The sequence below is a fragment of the Macrobrachium nipponense genome, chromosome 38 (genome assembly GCF_015104395.2).
Source record: "Macrobrachium nipponense isolate FS-2020 chromosome 38, ASM1510439v2, whole genome shotgun sequence".
In the NCBI taxonomy this organism is placed as follows: domain Eukaryota; kingdom Metazoa; phylum Arthropoda; class Malacostraca; order Decapoda; family Palaemonidae; genus Macrobrachium; species Macrobrachium nipponense.
In genome coordinates, this window is record NC_061098.1 from 30,762,506 (window position 1) to 30,776,689 (window position 14,184).

Here is a 14,184-nt window from a genome sequence, read left to right on the forward strand (position 1 = left end):
AATATTATAAAAACTTGAGAATATACTTTTTAGCAGCTTGAGGGGAAATTAATTGGGAAAACCAAAGTATCTCTAGGCTAAAAATAAGCAAAATAAAGATGTTTTATATTTGGCAAAAAAAAAATCAAATAAAATAAATTAAAAAAAATAAAGCTGCACTAGAAATAATATAAAATCGCCTGAGGAGAGATTAATTGCCAAAACAAATGTATCTCTGGCTAAAAATAATCAAAATAAAGATGTTTCTGGTAAATGTAGACCTGCAATCATGCTTCCTTTATCCATTTTCTTCAGAGGTAAAACGTCAGCTTGACAAGCACCAGGTATGTAAATCTATTTTGAAGATGTATTCATACGAACATTTACGTGCACGATCTTTTTAAGAAATGGAAAATACTTTTCATCCAAAAGTTTGTATAAAAATTCCAAAAATATTTTCCTACATTCAAAAAACAATCCATCGGTCGAGTTTATTTATTTATTTTTTTTTATCGCCTTCGGTTTTTGTCGACGTTTCTCTACAACATTTCCTTCCTTTAATATTTATGATAAATACGAGACTTTCCATGACAGCAGTTACAATTCCAGAGCCTCATTTTTAATTTAGAGTGATTTCAATTCGCGTTTCCCCCAAATGCAACAACGGGTTTCACTTTTCGTTCCAATTTTCAAAAAGTTATTAGAAAGTTTTTTTTTTTTTATAGATTTTGTAAGCATCTATGGGACTTATTTCCCGTGCATCGCCTTTTCCTTTTTCTCTTCAAAATTGAATGGTGTAATTTTTGTTTGAAAACGTATGGACATTAGTTTTTTTTTTATTTGCTTTTTAATTTTAACTTTTCGAACTGCTGATAAAATTCAAAACTTCTGTTCAGATCGACAACTAACCCACTCTGATACAATGAGTATGAGTTAATTAAGATTTTTTGTTCAAAACTTATATTGCCTCAAAAAAACTTTCCAAAATGAGAGGAAGCAGAAAAAGTTCTATGAAATTATTCACAAATTTACGGGAGGTTCTTTTAGTCATACCTTTAACAGAGGGTGGAATTTACATTCGACTTTCATTTTCACTTGATTAAGAATTGGAGAGAGAGAGAGAGAGAGAGAGAGAGAGAGAGAGAGAGAGAGAGAGATCTGACCCAGCATGGTGTCTACTTCTGCTATTCCTTGACGAACATAAAGATATAAGTTCACTTTACAATCATGGACGTCTTTGAAATTACTTCAAGAAAGTGTTTCCAACACACGTGGGAAACATTCCCTCCAGTTTATTATTATTATTATTATTATTATTATTATTATTATTATTATTATTATTCTGAGGACGAAACCTATTCATATGGAACAAACCCACCAAAGGGGTCAAATGACTTTAAATTCTTTTAAGCTTCCAAAGAATATTAAGGTGTTCATTAGGAATAAGTAAGAGGACGTAAAGGGAAATACAATATAATAAAGTTAGCAAAGACGAGCAAAATCAATAATATTTATAAAAAAAAAACACCATGATTTTGACAAATTTGGTTATAATGTTCCTAAAAAAAAAAGAATAAAGTATCCATGATTTTGACGAATTTGTTAACAAAAGACAACGTTACATATACTAAAGTTTGGGTTATGCGTGAACATCAAAAAGAAGCCCCCACCCCCTCCCCAACCCCCACCCCCGCCCGCAACGCACCCCGCCCCCAAAAAAAAAAAAAATCTCTGGGTAGCTTCCCATTTCTGTTGGTACAGGCAACAGGTGCTCTCCATGTTGACTCAAGTCAACAAAGAAGGAATACAAGAAGTGTAAACACTTCCATATCAGAAAGTTTCGAAAATCACCATCTTTGACATTTATTACTAGATTTTGCTAAATATTTTGTTGTTGTGTGTCCCTTATCTCTCTCTCTCTCTCTCTCTCATCATATTTGAATTTTATTACTAGCTTTTCCAAAATATTTTTGTTAGTGTCCTTTCCTCTCTCTCTCTCTATTTCACTTTTATTACTATCTTTTCCAAAATATTTTTTGATGTGTTCAACTCTCTCTGTCTCTCTGTTTCTCTCGCTCTCTCTCTCTCTCCCTATTTCACTTTTATTACTATCTTTTCCAAAATATTTTTCGTTATGTGTCCTTCCTCTCTCTCTCTCTCTACACATATATATATATATATATATATATATATATTATATATATATCTATATATATATATATATATATATATAATCCTACACCCATTCGCTGCTACCACACAGGAAGATCTGTTAACTTTAGTGCCACCCAACAGCAAAACAAATTCGAAGTATACGACTGCAAAGCATTAACACGTTTCCAGAAACATCAAGTGTTATATACATTAAACGTACTACTGTCATCAAATGAATCATTTAAACCTGCAGAGAACTGTCCTTGTTTGCTGATAAAAAAAAAACGGCATGACAATAACATCGTCTAAGAATACAACATCGCTAACTTTTCCTCCCATACCACATTTAGCAGTGAAATGACACTACTAAAGCTACACCTCTGTTTGTGGGAAGCCTACTTCAGCTTTAAATAACTTGAGGAAAGCGGCAGAACGTATTAAAACCTTGAGAGAGAGAGAGAGAGAGAGAGAGAGAGAGAGAGAGAGAGAGGAGAGAGCTTCTTGCTCGGATGTTTATTCGAATGAGATTTCTAAACACCAAAATTGCTTCGAACGGTCTTTACTTAATAACTCCCTTAATATTAGTATAATAACTTACGCTGCGTTGCTAATAAGTACCCTACTTATTAATATAATTAGGGAGTCACCAGATACCACCAGACCAGCGAGATAGAAGGCCTGTTCGATGTGATGTCATGGCGTCATGAAGTCGACCCTGGAGGTCCGACTCACCGAGGCGAGTGACTGACGACTCACTCCCGACACTCGATCTGACTTCTCTTACATCACGTGGACATGAGGTGTTTTCGTGGCTCCATTGTTTTATTTATGAACCGTTACATAAAACTTGGTAGATCTAGGGTACTTTTCCGCAACGGCCTAGACTATGGCAATTGCGGGTTTTCTATGCAGTTTTACCTACTGAACAAGAATTTTAAGTGATGTTTAATCGACGACTGTAGTAACCCCCCAGGGGCCAGTACTAAACACGGCCAAATACATTGAACGCCCGCGGCCCCAATCAAGGCCATCTAGAGGAGAAGGCCTGGTCAGTGGGGGGTTGACGTCAGCGGAGTAGGTCGACTTGGTCGAAGCCCTCAGGCTAACAGGACAACTGACCATCTACAACCTCTCTCTGTTTCTTTTCCATGGCTTAATTAATGCGTTACAACCTTTTTTTTTTCCAGTTTACCCTCCTCTTGAAGCTGATTTTTTAAAATCATTTTTGTTACTACAAAATCGTTCTTCTGACACCTTGCTGCTTAGGGTAATCATCCCTTTCTTAAACAGCTAAACTTACTGTGATCTAGTTTGGGCATAGTAAATAACCAGAATCATTCTAACACGATTTTATTATAAAAGAAAATCCATTAACAAAAATAGTAAAAATTTCTAACAATTTTAAATGAACCAACATACAATTCTTTTCACAATTACCAACACACCTGATCTTACTGTGTATTTTCTTTACCTGACGCATTTGACATATTTGTTTTTTTATTTCTTGACTCTGTCAGTGTTTGCAGTTTTCTCTTTTTCCCTTGGTTCATAAGCTTATTTTCAGAGAGGATATTGTTTTGTTTTGAGCAGTAGTTGTTTAGAAGGACATTAGTTGCTGACCATATTATCATTTTCTCTAATTTTTCTGAATTATGACCAGCATCACATGAATCCATTGGAAGTAGTGCTTCATCATCAGCTAATTTGTTGTACGTCAAGACACTCCCCACAACTCTCTGATTAGCAATTTTGTGAAAAGACTCATTCTGGACCATTTTGTCAATAACAATGTAACTGTACATAACAATATTTGTGACTACAGGATTTGGGTACATCAGGAAGCCTCTGCTGATACCATCAATATACTTGTAATTTTCATGCACATCATTTTCAGTGTTGCAAGTTAGCATGCCCTTACAACAATCACAGTTCATTTTTTTGAAAACTGCATAGCAACAATAGCCTGCTACATAAACTATTACTGGCAAGATATTGCTGCATTTTTCAAAATCTTCTTTTGTTAAAGTTATGTCGAACCGATCTACCTCATCTGAATGCGATATATTTTCCAGTCCTTCCCAATTAGTTTGAAAATCCCTTAGTACAATTTTCTTGTCATTAATTGTCAAATTCCTCTCCAACACTGACATTATTCGAATCTTTTTTTCACACTCAAATATCTGTCTAATAGAAATGTTGTAATTACCACCTGAAAGTTGCCTATATTGACCAAATCTAGATTCTAATTTATCAGTTTGAAATTTGGCAGTAAGTATATATCTCATATTTAGCTCTGATGTACAGTAATTAGTTATTTCTGTAATGGCATGAGTAGTGTGCTTTAGAGCTGTGAAAGTTTCACGTGTGAGTTTTCCACCTATAGACTCCATTTTTTCCCATGCTTCTAACCAATTCCCAAAGTTGTTAAGGAATTTAATTTTTTCATCATCAGTAGAAGTGGTTAATGGAGCAGAATAAATATTTTTTGTTCTATCACCCTTGTTGGGTGCATGCACATTCATTATTGTCCACCATGTGTGAATAATCTTTATGTAGTCTGCAACAGTAGAATAGCATGTTAAGAAATGTTTCTTGCCAATACTCAAAAGTGCTTCCACAACATATTCATTAAAAATCTGCATGGCCAATTTTACATTTTGCCTTTCCAAAACTGATGGAGAGAGTGCTTTTACTGATAGCTTATATGAATGTTTCAGTAAATATTCTGCTTCATGGGTGTACAGTTTTTGCAAAGTTTTAAAAGGAGCCAACTGAGTTTTGTGATTTTCATAATAAACTCCATCTGATGAAAATTCAGGATACCTCATAGTTTTCTCTACATCTTTTTGATTTAGCCAGTTATTTCTGATGCATTTGAGTAAGTGAACAGAATCAAACATGAAAAAGAGTGGTCTACTACTATCTACTGGGTGTGGATATACTATTGATAATTTTGGTGGCTTGGCAAACAGTGATAAAGCCTTACCATTAATGGCATTGTTGTCAGTTATGACACATATAACCTGGAAACCTATCTCCTCCAAACCAACAATAACTTTCTTCAAAATGGTATGGAGAACATCAGCTTTCATACATTTTGCTGGAATGATGTGTACAACATCCCTAAATTTTGACATGACACTGCTAATCATAAAGACATATGCACTTGTTGCAGCTTCAACAGTATCAAATGCTGCCCCAACAATATTTCCACATTTGTAATCAAAATATGGCTTTATGTGAATTTCATCCACCATTAGCGTTACCTTTGCATCAACTGCCTCAAGTGTTTTAAATCTGTTTTTAATATATACTAGGAAATTACAGGGTTTTTGTTCAGAATCAGGCCCGAAAGTTTTTGACAAGAAAATCCTTTTGACTGTGGAGTAACTTGGCAGTATCAGAAAATTCTTTTCCCTTAACAATCTGTAACCCTTTGGAGAACTGTTGTAAAACAATGAAGAAAATACCAACAGTTCTGCAGAATATTCACATCTGTTCATTGTCATTAAATTTAATTGCTCACAAACAAACTGAAGTGCACTGAAATGCTGAAATGACTCTTCTTTGATTACTGATAGTAGTGAAATTACCAAATGAATTATAGTAACAATGTTACAAGGTTTTGCTGTTTTCTGCTCCCTTACGTCAGTCATTCGTAATTTACTCAACAAGAGGTCAAGATCCGAAGTATCGTTAACAACTACAGGGACTTTATGATTTCCAAGCATTTTCAACTGAACATCATTTATAAACATATTAATATTACAGTTCTCTTTAATTGTCACTGACCGGATTATGGAAGGGTGTGGGGACTCGATTATTCTGCATATTATCAGTGATTCATCCTTACTTACAACACTCCAGTATGATGTGTCCAAAAAATCTAGCTTATTTTTTAGTTCACTGACATTGAAAAATTGCCTTGAGCTTCGCTGGTGTTCTTCTTCAATTTTACTTTGCAACACCGTTGCCTGTAGTGCCTGCTCTTCTTTTCGCCTTTGTCTTTCACCAGGCGACTCTCTTGAAGTAGTAGATGAAGACAAGTAAGCTGGACAGTTTGGAAGTATGGAAGGGATTGCACCATGTTTCAGCCTTGGGATTTTCAACTTTGCTGTGAGCTTCTTCCCAGTTGTCCCATCGAAGAAGGATGTCTCGGATTCAATATCGTTAGACCTGAAGTGTAGCTCACACACCTGAAAATTGTTTAAAAGCAATGTTAACCTATGTACAAAGCAGAGAGAGAGAGAGAGAGAGAGAGAGAGAGAGAGAGAGAGAGAGAGAGAGAGGAAGAAATCAAAGAAAGAATGAGGAAGTAAACTCCCAGTAACGTTCGAACAACGTAATGACACTATGTACTTATAAAGTTACATTTTAACTACATACACTTGGAAAATATAATGCACTTGGAAATATTACAAAAAGGAATATAGTACTTACCCTACTATTCTTGTTAGGAACATACTGGGCTCTCTTGATTGCCTGCAGCCACTTTGCTTTTTCTTCATCACTATTTGGGAATGAAAACACACTCACTTTCGGTCCATTTCGGTAATTCCCTTTGCAGTTTGGTACACAGCACATAAACGGCATTATTGCGCAGTTCCAGGTGAATATTACGGGTTAATATACAGTAAAATTTTCCGAAATAACAGCAGAAAACTGGAAAGAAGTAGAGCGCGACCTCTTCATTCAAAGCGGAAAGCACCACTGACTTAGCACTACCTAGGTCGCGTCACACCTCTTCACCCCCCAATTGACCTGGCCTTCTCCTCTAGATGGCCTTGCCCCAATCCCTAGTGAATGTCGTATCCGCGGTTACGTCCTTGCAGTCCGTGCGGACTGCTTCTGTAAAAGAAATACCCTACCTATTTGACTTTTCTCTCTGGATGACTTTTGACTGCAATATAAATACAGTCTGCATTCTAGGTAGAAGTTGTGAGCAACACGGTCAGATGCAATATAAATAAATACTAGTTAAGCTTACATTGAATTTTAGTAAGAATTCATGTCTACCAATGCTTAACAGAGTCGAATAGGTATAGGCTAGCCTATGTCAAAGAACTCCCAGTGTAGCCTATACCAAACAACACCCCGTGTAGCCTATGCCAACCAATACCCAGTATAGCCTGTGTCCAACAACACCCAGTGTCGCCTGTGTCAAACAACTCCCAGTTCAGGACTTATGAAGCTTTGGAAAAAAACAATTTAAATGTCATAATAGGCAAGACTAATAATGGTAGCAGTCGTCAGGTAAGGCAAGCATCACATAAAAAGTTACCAACAAGCAAAGAAAGGGCAAACACGTCAAACAAGTAAACCTAAGAAGGTTAAACTTACGTAGTGCAAGTGCATAGCAACCCCAGAAGAAATTTATAGCATGCTGTAGCCTATGTGGTAAAGAGCATTATTGCAATAATTGGGACAAGGGCCCTGTGTCAGGTAAGAAGGTTGCAAACATGATACCTAACTGTGTGATAGAACCTTTAGACGAGGTACTCAAGAGTTACATTAGCACAGACATATAAGTTTAGATTCATCACAATTTAAGTACAGTATAGTGGTGGGGAAATAGGCAAGTTTCCATTGACAATAGTCAAAGGCATAGGACAAACCTTTTGGGCCTAGATGGGCTAATGTGAATAAGAGTAGACTGGCATAGTATTCTAAGGGTTACAGGTTCAAAACGGGAGCCTACTTTAGAAAATTCCACCACCTAACCTAACCTATACTCATTGCATTACTAGGTTTCAGTGCTCATATATACTCGTAAAAATATTAAAAGACCATCTTTCTTCTTCCACAGGTAAAACTTCAGTACAGATTAATGAAATACCATACTTGTGCCACAATGCCCTACCTACAGTTAAGCTTAACTGTACAGCACATGCATTTTTCATGTCACTGAAGTACGTCACTTAGGAGATCTCAAGATTCCTACAGAGGTTCATGATACAAATATCATTAAGCAGATATTCAGTAACTCCAGAGAGCTGATACTGCCTGAATGTATTTCTAACACTGCAATATATATTGCATTGCTGTTATAAAACTAGTAATTTCATTTTTGGCAATAATTTGATAAAACTAGTTATCTCATTTTTAACAATAATTTTAGCTCTAGTTAATTTGATTATTCATCAGAGCTGGTAATATTGTTTTTGTTATACCTATAGTTGTTCCCCTCAAAATTACTGTGCCATCATGAGAGTGTTTTTTTCAAACAGGTCTGCCCAGCATCATAACAAAATGAGTAATTAAATGTAAATCATTACTACCCAATGACAAAATAGTGATACTGATGGTGGATGAAACTCACGTACTTAATACCATATTTTCATTATAAAGGCAAAAATATTGTTGGTTCAGCCTTTGGTTATAGTGAAGCTGCAACAGGTTCATTTTACTTTATGTTGAACAGGTAAAGTCTAAATTCAAGTAAGTTGCACAAATTCCCAATTAAAGCATAAAAGCTGCTGTTCCGCACTGCACACTGAAGAAAGTAATTATAGGCCTACAAAAAATAATTTTAACAGTGTTTTGCATTGTATCATCATAATGCTATCATTGGGAAAGCAATGTCCTATTTTCCCAGCATTCCACAGCTGTCTATAGTGTATCCTCACCCATTTCAGAGCAACAAATACCCTTTTTTCGTGTATGTTTCTGTCAATTTTTAAAATATATCAGGAATAATTGGCTTGGCCAGAAAGTTATAAACAAAACAATGAAGTTACCTCAGTTCTCATTGACATCAATAATTTGGAAAACGAAATTCATTATGCACCATTCAGCCCTTTGAAAAACTGCTTGATATAGATGTTTACTCTATGAACATTCATATAAACTATCATTAAAAGCTTTATCTCCCTACACCTTTGAGAAACAAAATGTTCATTTAGTTTTACTAATATCCAATGAATATATCGTTCAAGCATTACTAACTATTGGAAGAAATCACTCTTTTTACATTTGGTCGACAATCATGAATTTAAACGTTTAAATGTCAAAGGGTAAATAATAGATAAGCTGCTCAATATGTAATGAAGGTTATAGTACTGGAAAACATAGAAAAATTAACAATATGGGTTTCTACTAACGTTTCATTGAATAATTGTTGTTCAAGAAAATAACTATTATAGCCAAAGAGAAAGTTAGAAAATTTAAATACTAAATAAAGACTTTATGCAAAAGATAATTATTTCATTCATGTATAGTAGAAAGAACCATGTTTTTTAGTGATGTAAACCTATGCACTGCTGTTTGTTCTTTGGTAGACACCGTATTGTAACTAAACAAATTGTTTTGGTTCAGCATTTTAAATTAATCTTATAACTTGTGTTTCGAGTAAGTATTATTTGGTGTACACTAATTAGTGTAGACGAGAAAATAAGTAACTTAATGACTGGCAGACCAAAAATGATAGATTTTGGCGAAGGTTTGTTTACATTTCTTTCGAATAGGCCTTCTATCTCGGTGGTCTTGATACCACACGGGCAGCCTATATAATTCAGCCGTATCCAACGTAACAACTAGTACGATGCTAGTTTTAGCTAAAGTCTATGAGATGTAAAATTTAAAACTAGTATCATACCTTGCCTATGTCAGATCTCTGATAGGCCTAATTCGGACATCGTAGCTATGAAAATCCTGAAAGAAACAGGTTTAGAAAAACGTCTTACAAGAAACTTAATCCACGATGAAAGATTAAACATTACATTCAGAACGATGGTAAACTACTGCACAGGCTACATAGCCTGGTTTAATTATTGAACGGAGCCTGTAACATGGTGACGTACTCACTGAGACTACAGATTGAAGTCAAGGTGAACAAGCAGGAGACTACGAACAGTAAAAATGTCAACGCCCTAAAAATCAAAGGGAATTCTTCATAAAACTTTACTTCCAAATATGAGAGAATGCTTAACCTCAAGACATTCCTTATCATTAATACAATCTGATACAATTGAAAAGAGCTATAGGCTACTAATTTCCAACAATTTGCACTGAAAATGCATAACCAAGGGTAGTCACATCCACTTAGTCTCAGTTCCTGGGAGGCCTGTCCTCCAGATGATTATTGATATGGCAATAGACGCATGACCCAAAATAGGTCATTGACCATATCCACCCCCAAGAGTAGGCCAAAAAAGACAGAGACTTATGACCACGATTGATTAATTGATTGGAAGTTTTCCTGCATCGTGACATGAAGCTATGACCACGAAGTTGGAGTGATTCCCAGGTCCTGGGGACCTCCTTCCACTAGACTTATTTCATAACTTTTCATCTAAGAATGGCGATTCTGTTAATGTCAAACCTTAATTCAAAGTATCCTGTCTAAAATTAGTACAATTATTGTTATTTTCGAAAAATCACAAGGAACCATTCATGTGGTATAAGCATAACAATACGTTAAATTGCCAAGCAAGTTCGTGAAGTAACAAGCTTCCGTTATTGGGCGGAAGTGGTGAACTTAAAGCCGAGCTCCTAAAACTTCACCTGCCAACAGTTATATCAGACGCATCGAGACGACGTGCTCACTCATCACTACTACGACTTACCCTCGTCGTAATTATTGACATTCGAGAATAAATACATAAGTATGACACTTTTATGGCTATAGGCCTAATTGTAAACACCCTTTTCTGGACATTAAATCTCATGACAAATAAGCCTGGAGAGCAACAAGTTGGCTACTTATTAATCATTTGCAATAAATATTGAACGAAACATGAATTGACAAAAATATCACGATTAAAATAACTAAATAACCGTCAAAAAAGGATGAATGGCACCATGATTGGTTCATAAAACGAAAGCGATTTGGTTTTAATGTTATTCATTCCGTCATGACTAATACAAATACGACATCAGATGCGGCTACCCAATGATTGCAATGAAAACCTGCAAATGGTCATTCGAAAAGAGAAGCTTAACTATAGACCACAAAGGCAGAGAGAGAGAGAGAGAGAGAGAGAGAAGGGGAGGGAGCTCTTACTCCACCGCGAATCCCTGATGGGCACCACCTAGTATTACATGTTACATCTGTGAATTCTAATTTTGCAAACACTGTGTCAAACTTCAAGCATTTTAATTTTTCATTAATACAATTACTGATATATTACCGAACATCACTCCTGGTCAAAATATATATATATATATATATATATATATATATATATATATATATATATATATATATATATATATATATATATATGTTTTTTTTTATATATAATTTTGAAAACTTCAGAATTCCTAATCACGAGATCTGTCCTTAGTCTAACTCTCCCTTTAGTCTGACTCTCTTCTTAGTCTAACTCTTCCCTTTGTCTAACTCTTCCCTTTGTCTAACTCTTCCCTTTGTCTAACTATTCCCTTTGTCAAACTTGTCCCTCAGCCTAACTCTCCCCTTAGTCTAACTCTTCCTTTTGTCTAACTGTCCTTGGTCTAAATTTTGTTTTTGTCTAACTCTGACCTTAGTCTAACTTTCCTTGGTCTAACTTTTCTTTTTGTCTAACTCTGTCCTTAGTCTAACTTGTCCCATAGCTTAACTCTTCCCTAGTCTAACCCTTCCATAGTCTAACTCTTCCTTAGTCTAACTATGTCCTTAGTCTAACTCTGTCCTTAGTCTAACTCTGCCCTTAGTCTAACTCTTCCCTTTGTCTAACTGTCCTTAGTCTAACTCTTCCCTTAGCCCAACCCTGTCCTTAGTCTAACTCTACCCTTAGTCTAATTCTACCCTCAGTCTAACTCTCCCCTTAGTCTAACTGTCTATAGTCTAACTCTGTCCTTAGTCTAACTCTCCCTTTAGTCTAACTCTCTTCTTTGTCTAACTCTCCTCTTTGTCTAACTCTTCCCTAGTCTAACTCTGTCCTTTGTCTAACTCTGTCCTTAGTCTAACGTGATAACCGATTGAATATCGAGACTCTTACCTGATCGCTTCGGTGTCAGGTAAATGCATCACTTAATATTGAAAGTCCCGTAGTCTGCTTCACTTGCTTTCTGTAAAGAAAAATAAAATAAATAAATAAATTAGTAAGCTCCCTAAAGGTGTAGTTTCTTATCAATCAAGTGGTTTTTCAATAGCAGCTGCTGTACTTAGACCATATATAACAAATATAAGCTCAGCACGAATAAAGAAAGGGATAGGTGTATATCTACTTTGCATTCCGATACTGCTGCATTCCTGCTGCATTCGTACGTCTCTGTATAAATTCAATGCAAGCAAAGTTGAGGAAAATTGGTTGCCGTTTCCAGCATAGGCCTATTCCATATCCACCGAGATTGATCGCACAACAAATCGAGTTACGAAAATGGTTTATCGATAAAAAGATAATTATTCGAAGACACAACCACATGGTTAAAGGTGTCTTTTATCACAGAAAGAAGACATAAGGCCCATTTTGTCCATAATTACAGGCATAAAGTCACTGATTCCTACGGCAATCACAACACAGATAATGCAAATTTTGTCCTCGTAAAGTTAAACACAAGCGGTTAGCACTATGACGAGGAAACTACTACTACATACACCCCGAACGCTAAGACAAAACTCGGAGCAAACGCTGTATGAACGATCAGCAAATACAACAAAATAAAAATGATGGTTCCTAGATATGAGTTCTCGTTTATACAGAACGAGGTAGTCGGGGAGAGTCACGGCAATCGACATGCCTTGTCTCTCCTTATTCCCTAGGACCAACACGCTTTGTAACCATTTGAATGCATTTTTATTTTTACAATAAAACCGTTTACGTAGGATGAGTCTATAGTCATAGTGAGTCACGGGTATACACAATCAGATTGGGTACTGAGGCATTGTTGCCAGATGAACACAACAGCTAATGCCATAAAAAATACTTCAAAGTAAGCTTAGAATAGTTAAAATACCGGGAAACATGGCTATTGAATTGACCGAACCTCAAAATATTGAATATCTTGTTCTTTTTCTGCAATGGAGAGTACTTAGTAAAGGGTTTGCTGTTGTGCATTTGTAGCATTTCCATAAATGGCCGAACTGATTTTTGATGGCCACGGGTTTTAAATATGGCCAAATTTAAAAATGAAGTCAAAATGAACAAATTTAAAGGAATTAGGCCATGAAATGACCAACCTTGCAACTCTCAAGAGTGTTGATAAACAATTGAACTCCGATTGAACCATCCGATGTGAACTGGATAGAGCCAATTTGACTCGAATGAACGACTCTATGACTCTTTCGGTGTAAAGCAACCTTATAAGCCAAGGGAAAACTTAAAAATGAAGTCGGTACTGAATATCATAGACGTTGAGTCCGTTGACCCATTCAATGTGAACTGGAATGAGTCCATTTGCCTCGCTTCGATGACTCCCTAGACTCCTTTAGTTGTTGTTATCGATGAAATGGCAACATCCGAATGTCGCTGTTTTCTTGGACAATTAACCGCCTTAAGGAGCTGTCATCTGTCATGAACTATCAGTCCTCAGTTTGTTTACAATTGTCAGTGAGGATGGACGTTACGTACCTTCTCCGAATACCGTAGTTATTTCGTCTTTATTAACCGAATTTCCCTGTGGTTATGTTACCTAAAGAGAATTTGAACTTCATTGTTAGTAATTATGGAACAATCTGCAGCCTTGTGTTTGTGTTTATGGAGCAAAATAAGGAACTTTGAATTACTTTAATTAATTATGTGGTGGTGACTACAATTAACTACGTAGTTATTGATTGAAGCATGGAATAGCTACGTTAAGTAAAGAAACTTTTTTTTTTAAATATGCAGCTTTGTTTGTGTTTACGGAACAAACTAAGGAACTTTGAGCTTCGTCAATTAATTATGCGGTTGTGAATATAATTGTGACTACAGATGGTTATTGACTGAAGCACAAAATAGCTACTTTTAAAAATAGTGCAGATTTTTTTACGAAACAAAAGAAGGAGCTCCGGTTTTGTGTGTAATACGCCTAAAATCTTCATTAACTTTGTGCTTGTGACTACGAATAGAAATTTATTTAAGTCGTAAAAAAATACACATTTCACCGATAAAGTATCCAAGAGGTTATACA

The 14,184-nt window shown here is 35.8% G+C and overlaps 1 protein-coding gene across 1 annotated transcript; it reads right to left on the reverse strand.

Moving 5' to 3' along the window:
* Positions 1 to 3,450: 3,450 nt before the first annotated feature.
* LOC135209436 (uncharacterized) lies at positions 3,451 to 6,861 on the reverse strand. The gene is made up of 2 exons (XM_064242110.1): positions 6,574 to 6,861; positions 3,451 to 6,329 (listed from the first exon to the last, which is right to left on the reverse strand). Exons 1-2 carry the CDS (start codon positions 6,724 to 6,726, stop codon positions 3,585 to 3,587), a joined length of 2,898 nt encoding a protein of 965 aa, XP_064098180.1. The 5' UTR covers positions 6,727 to 6,861; the 3' UTR covers positions 3,451 to 3,584.
* Between the last annotated feature and the right edge of the window lie 7,323 nt (positions 6,862 to 14,184).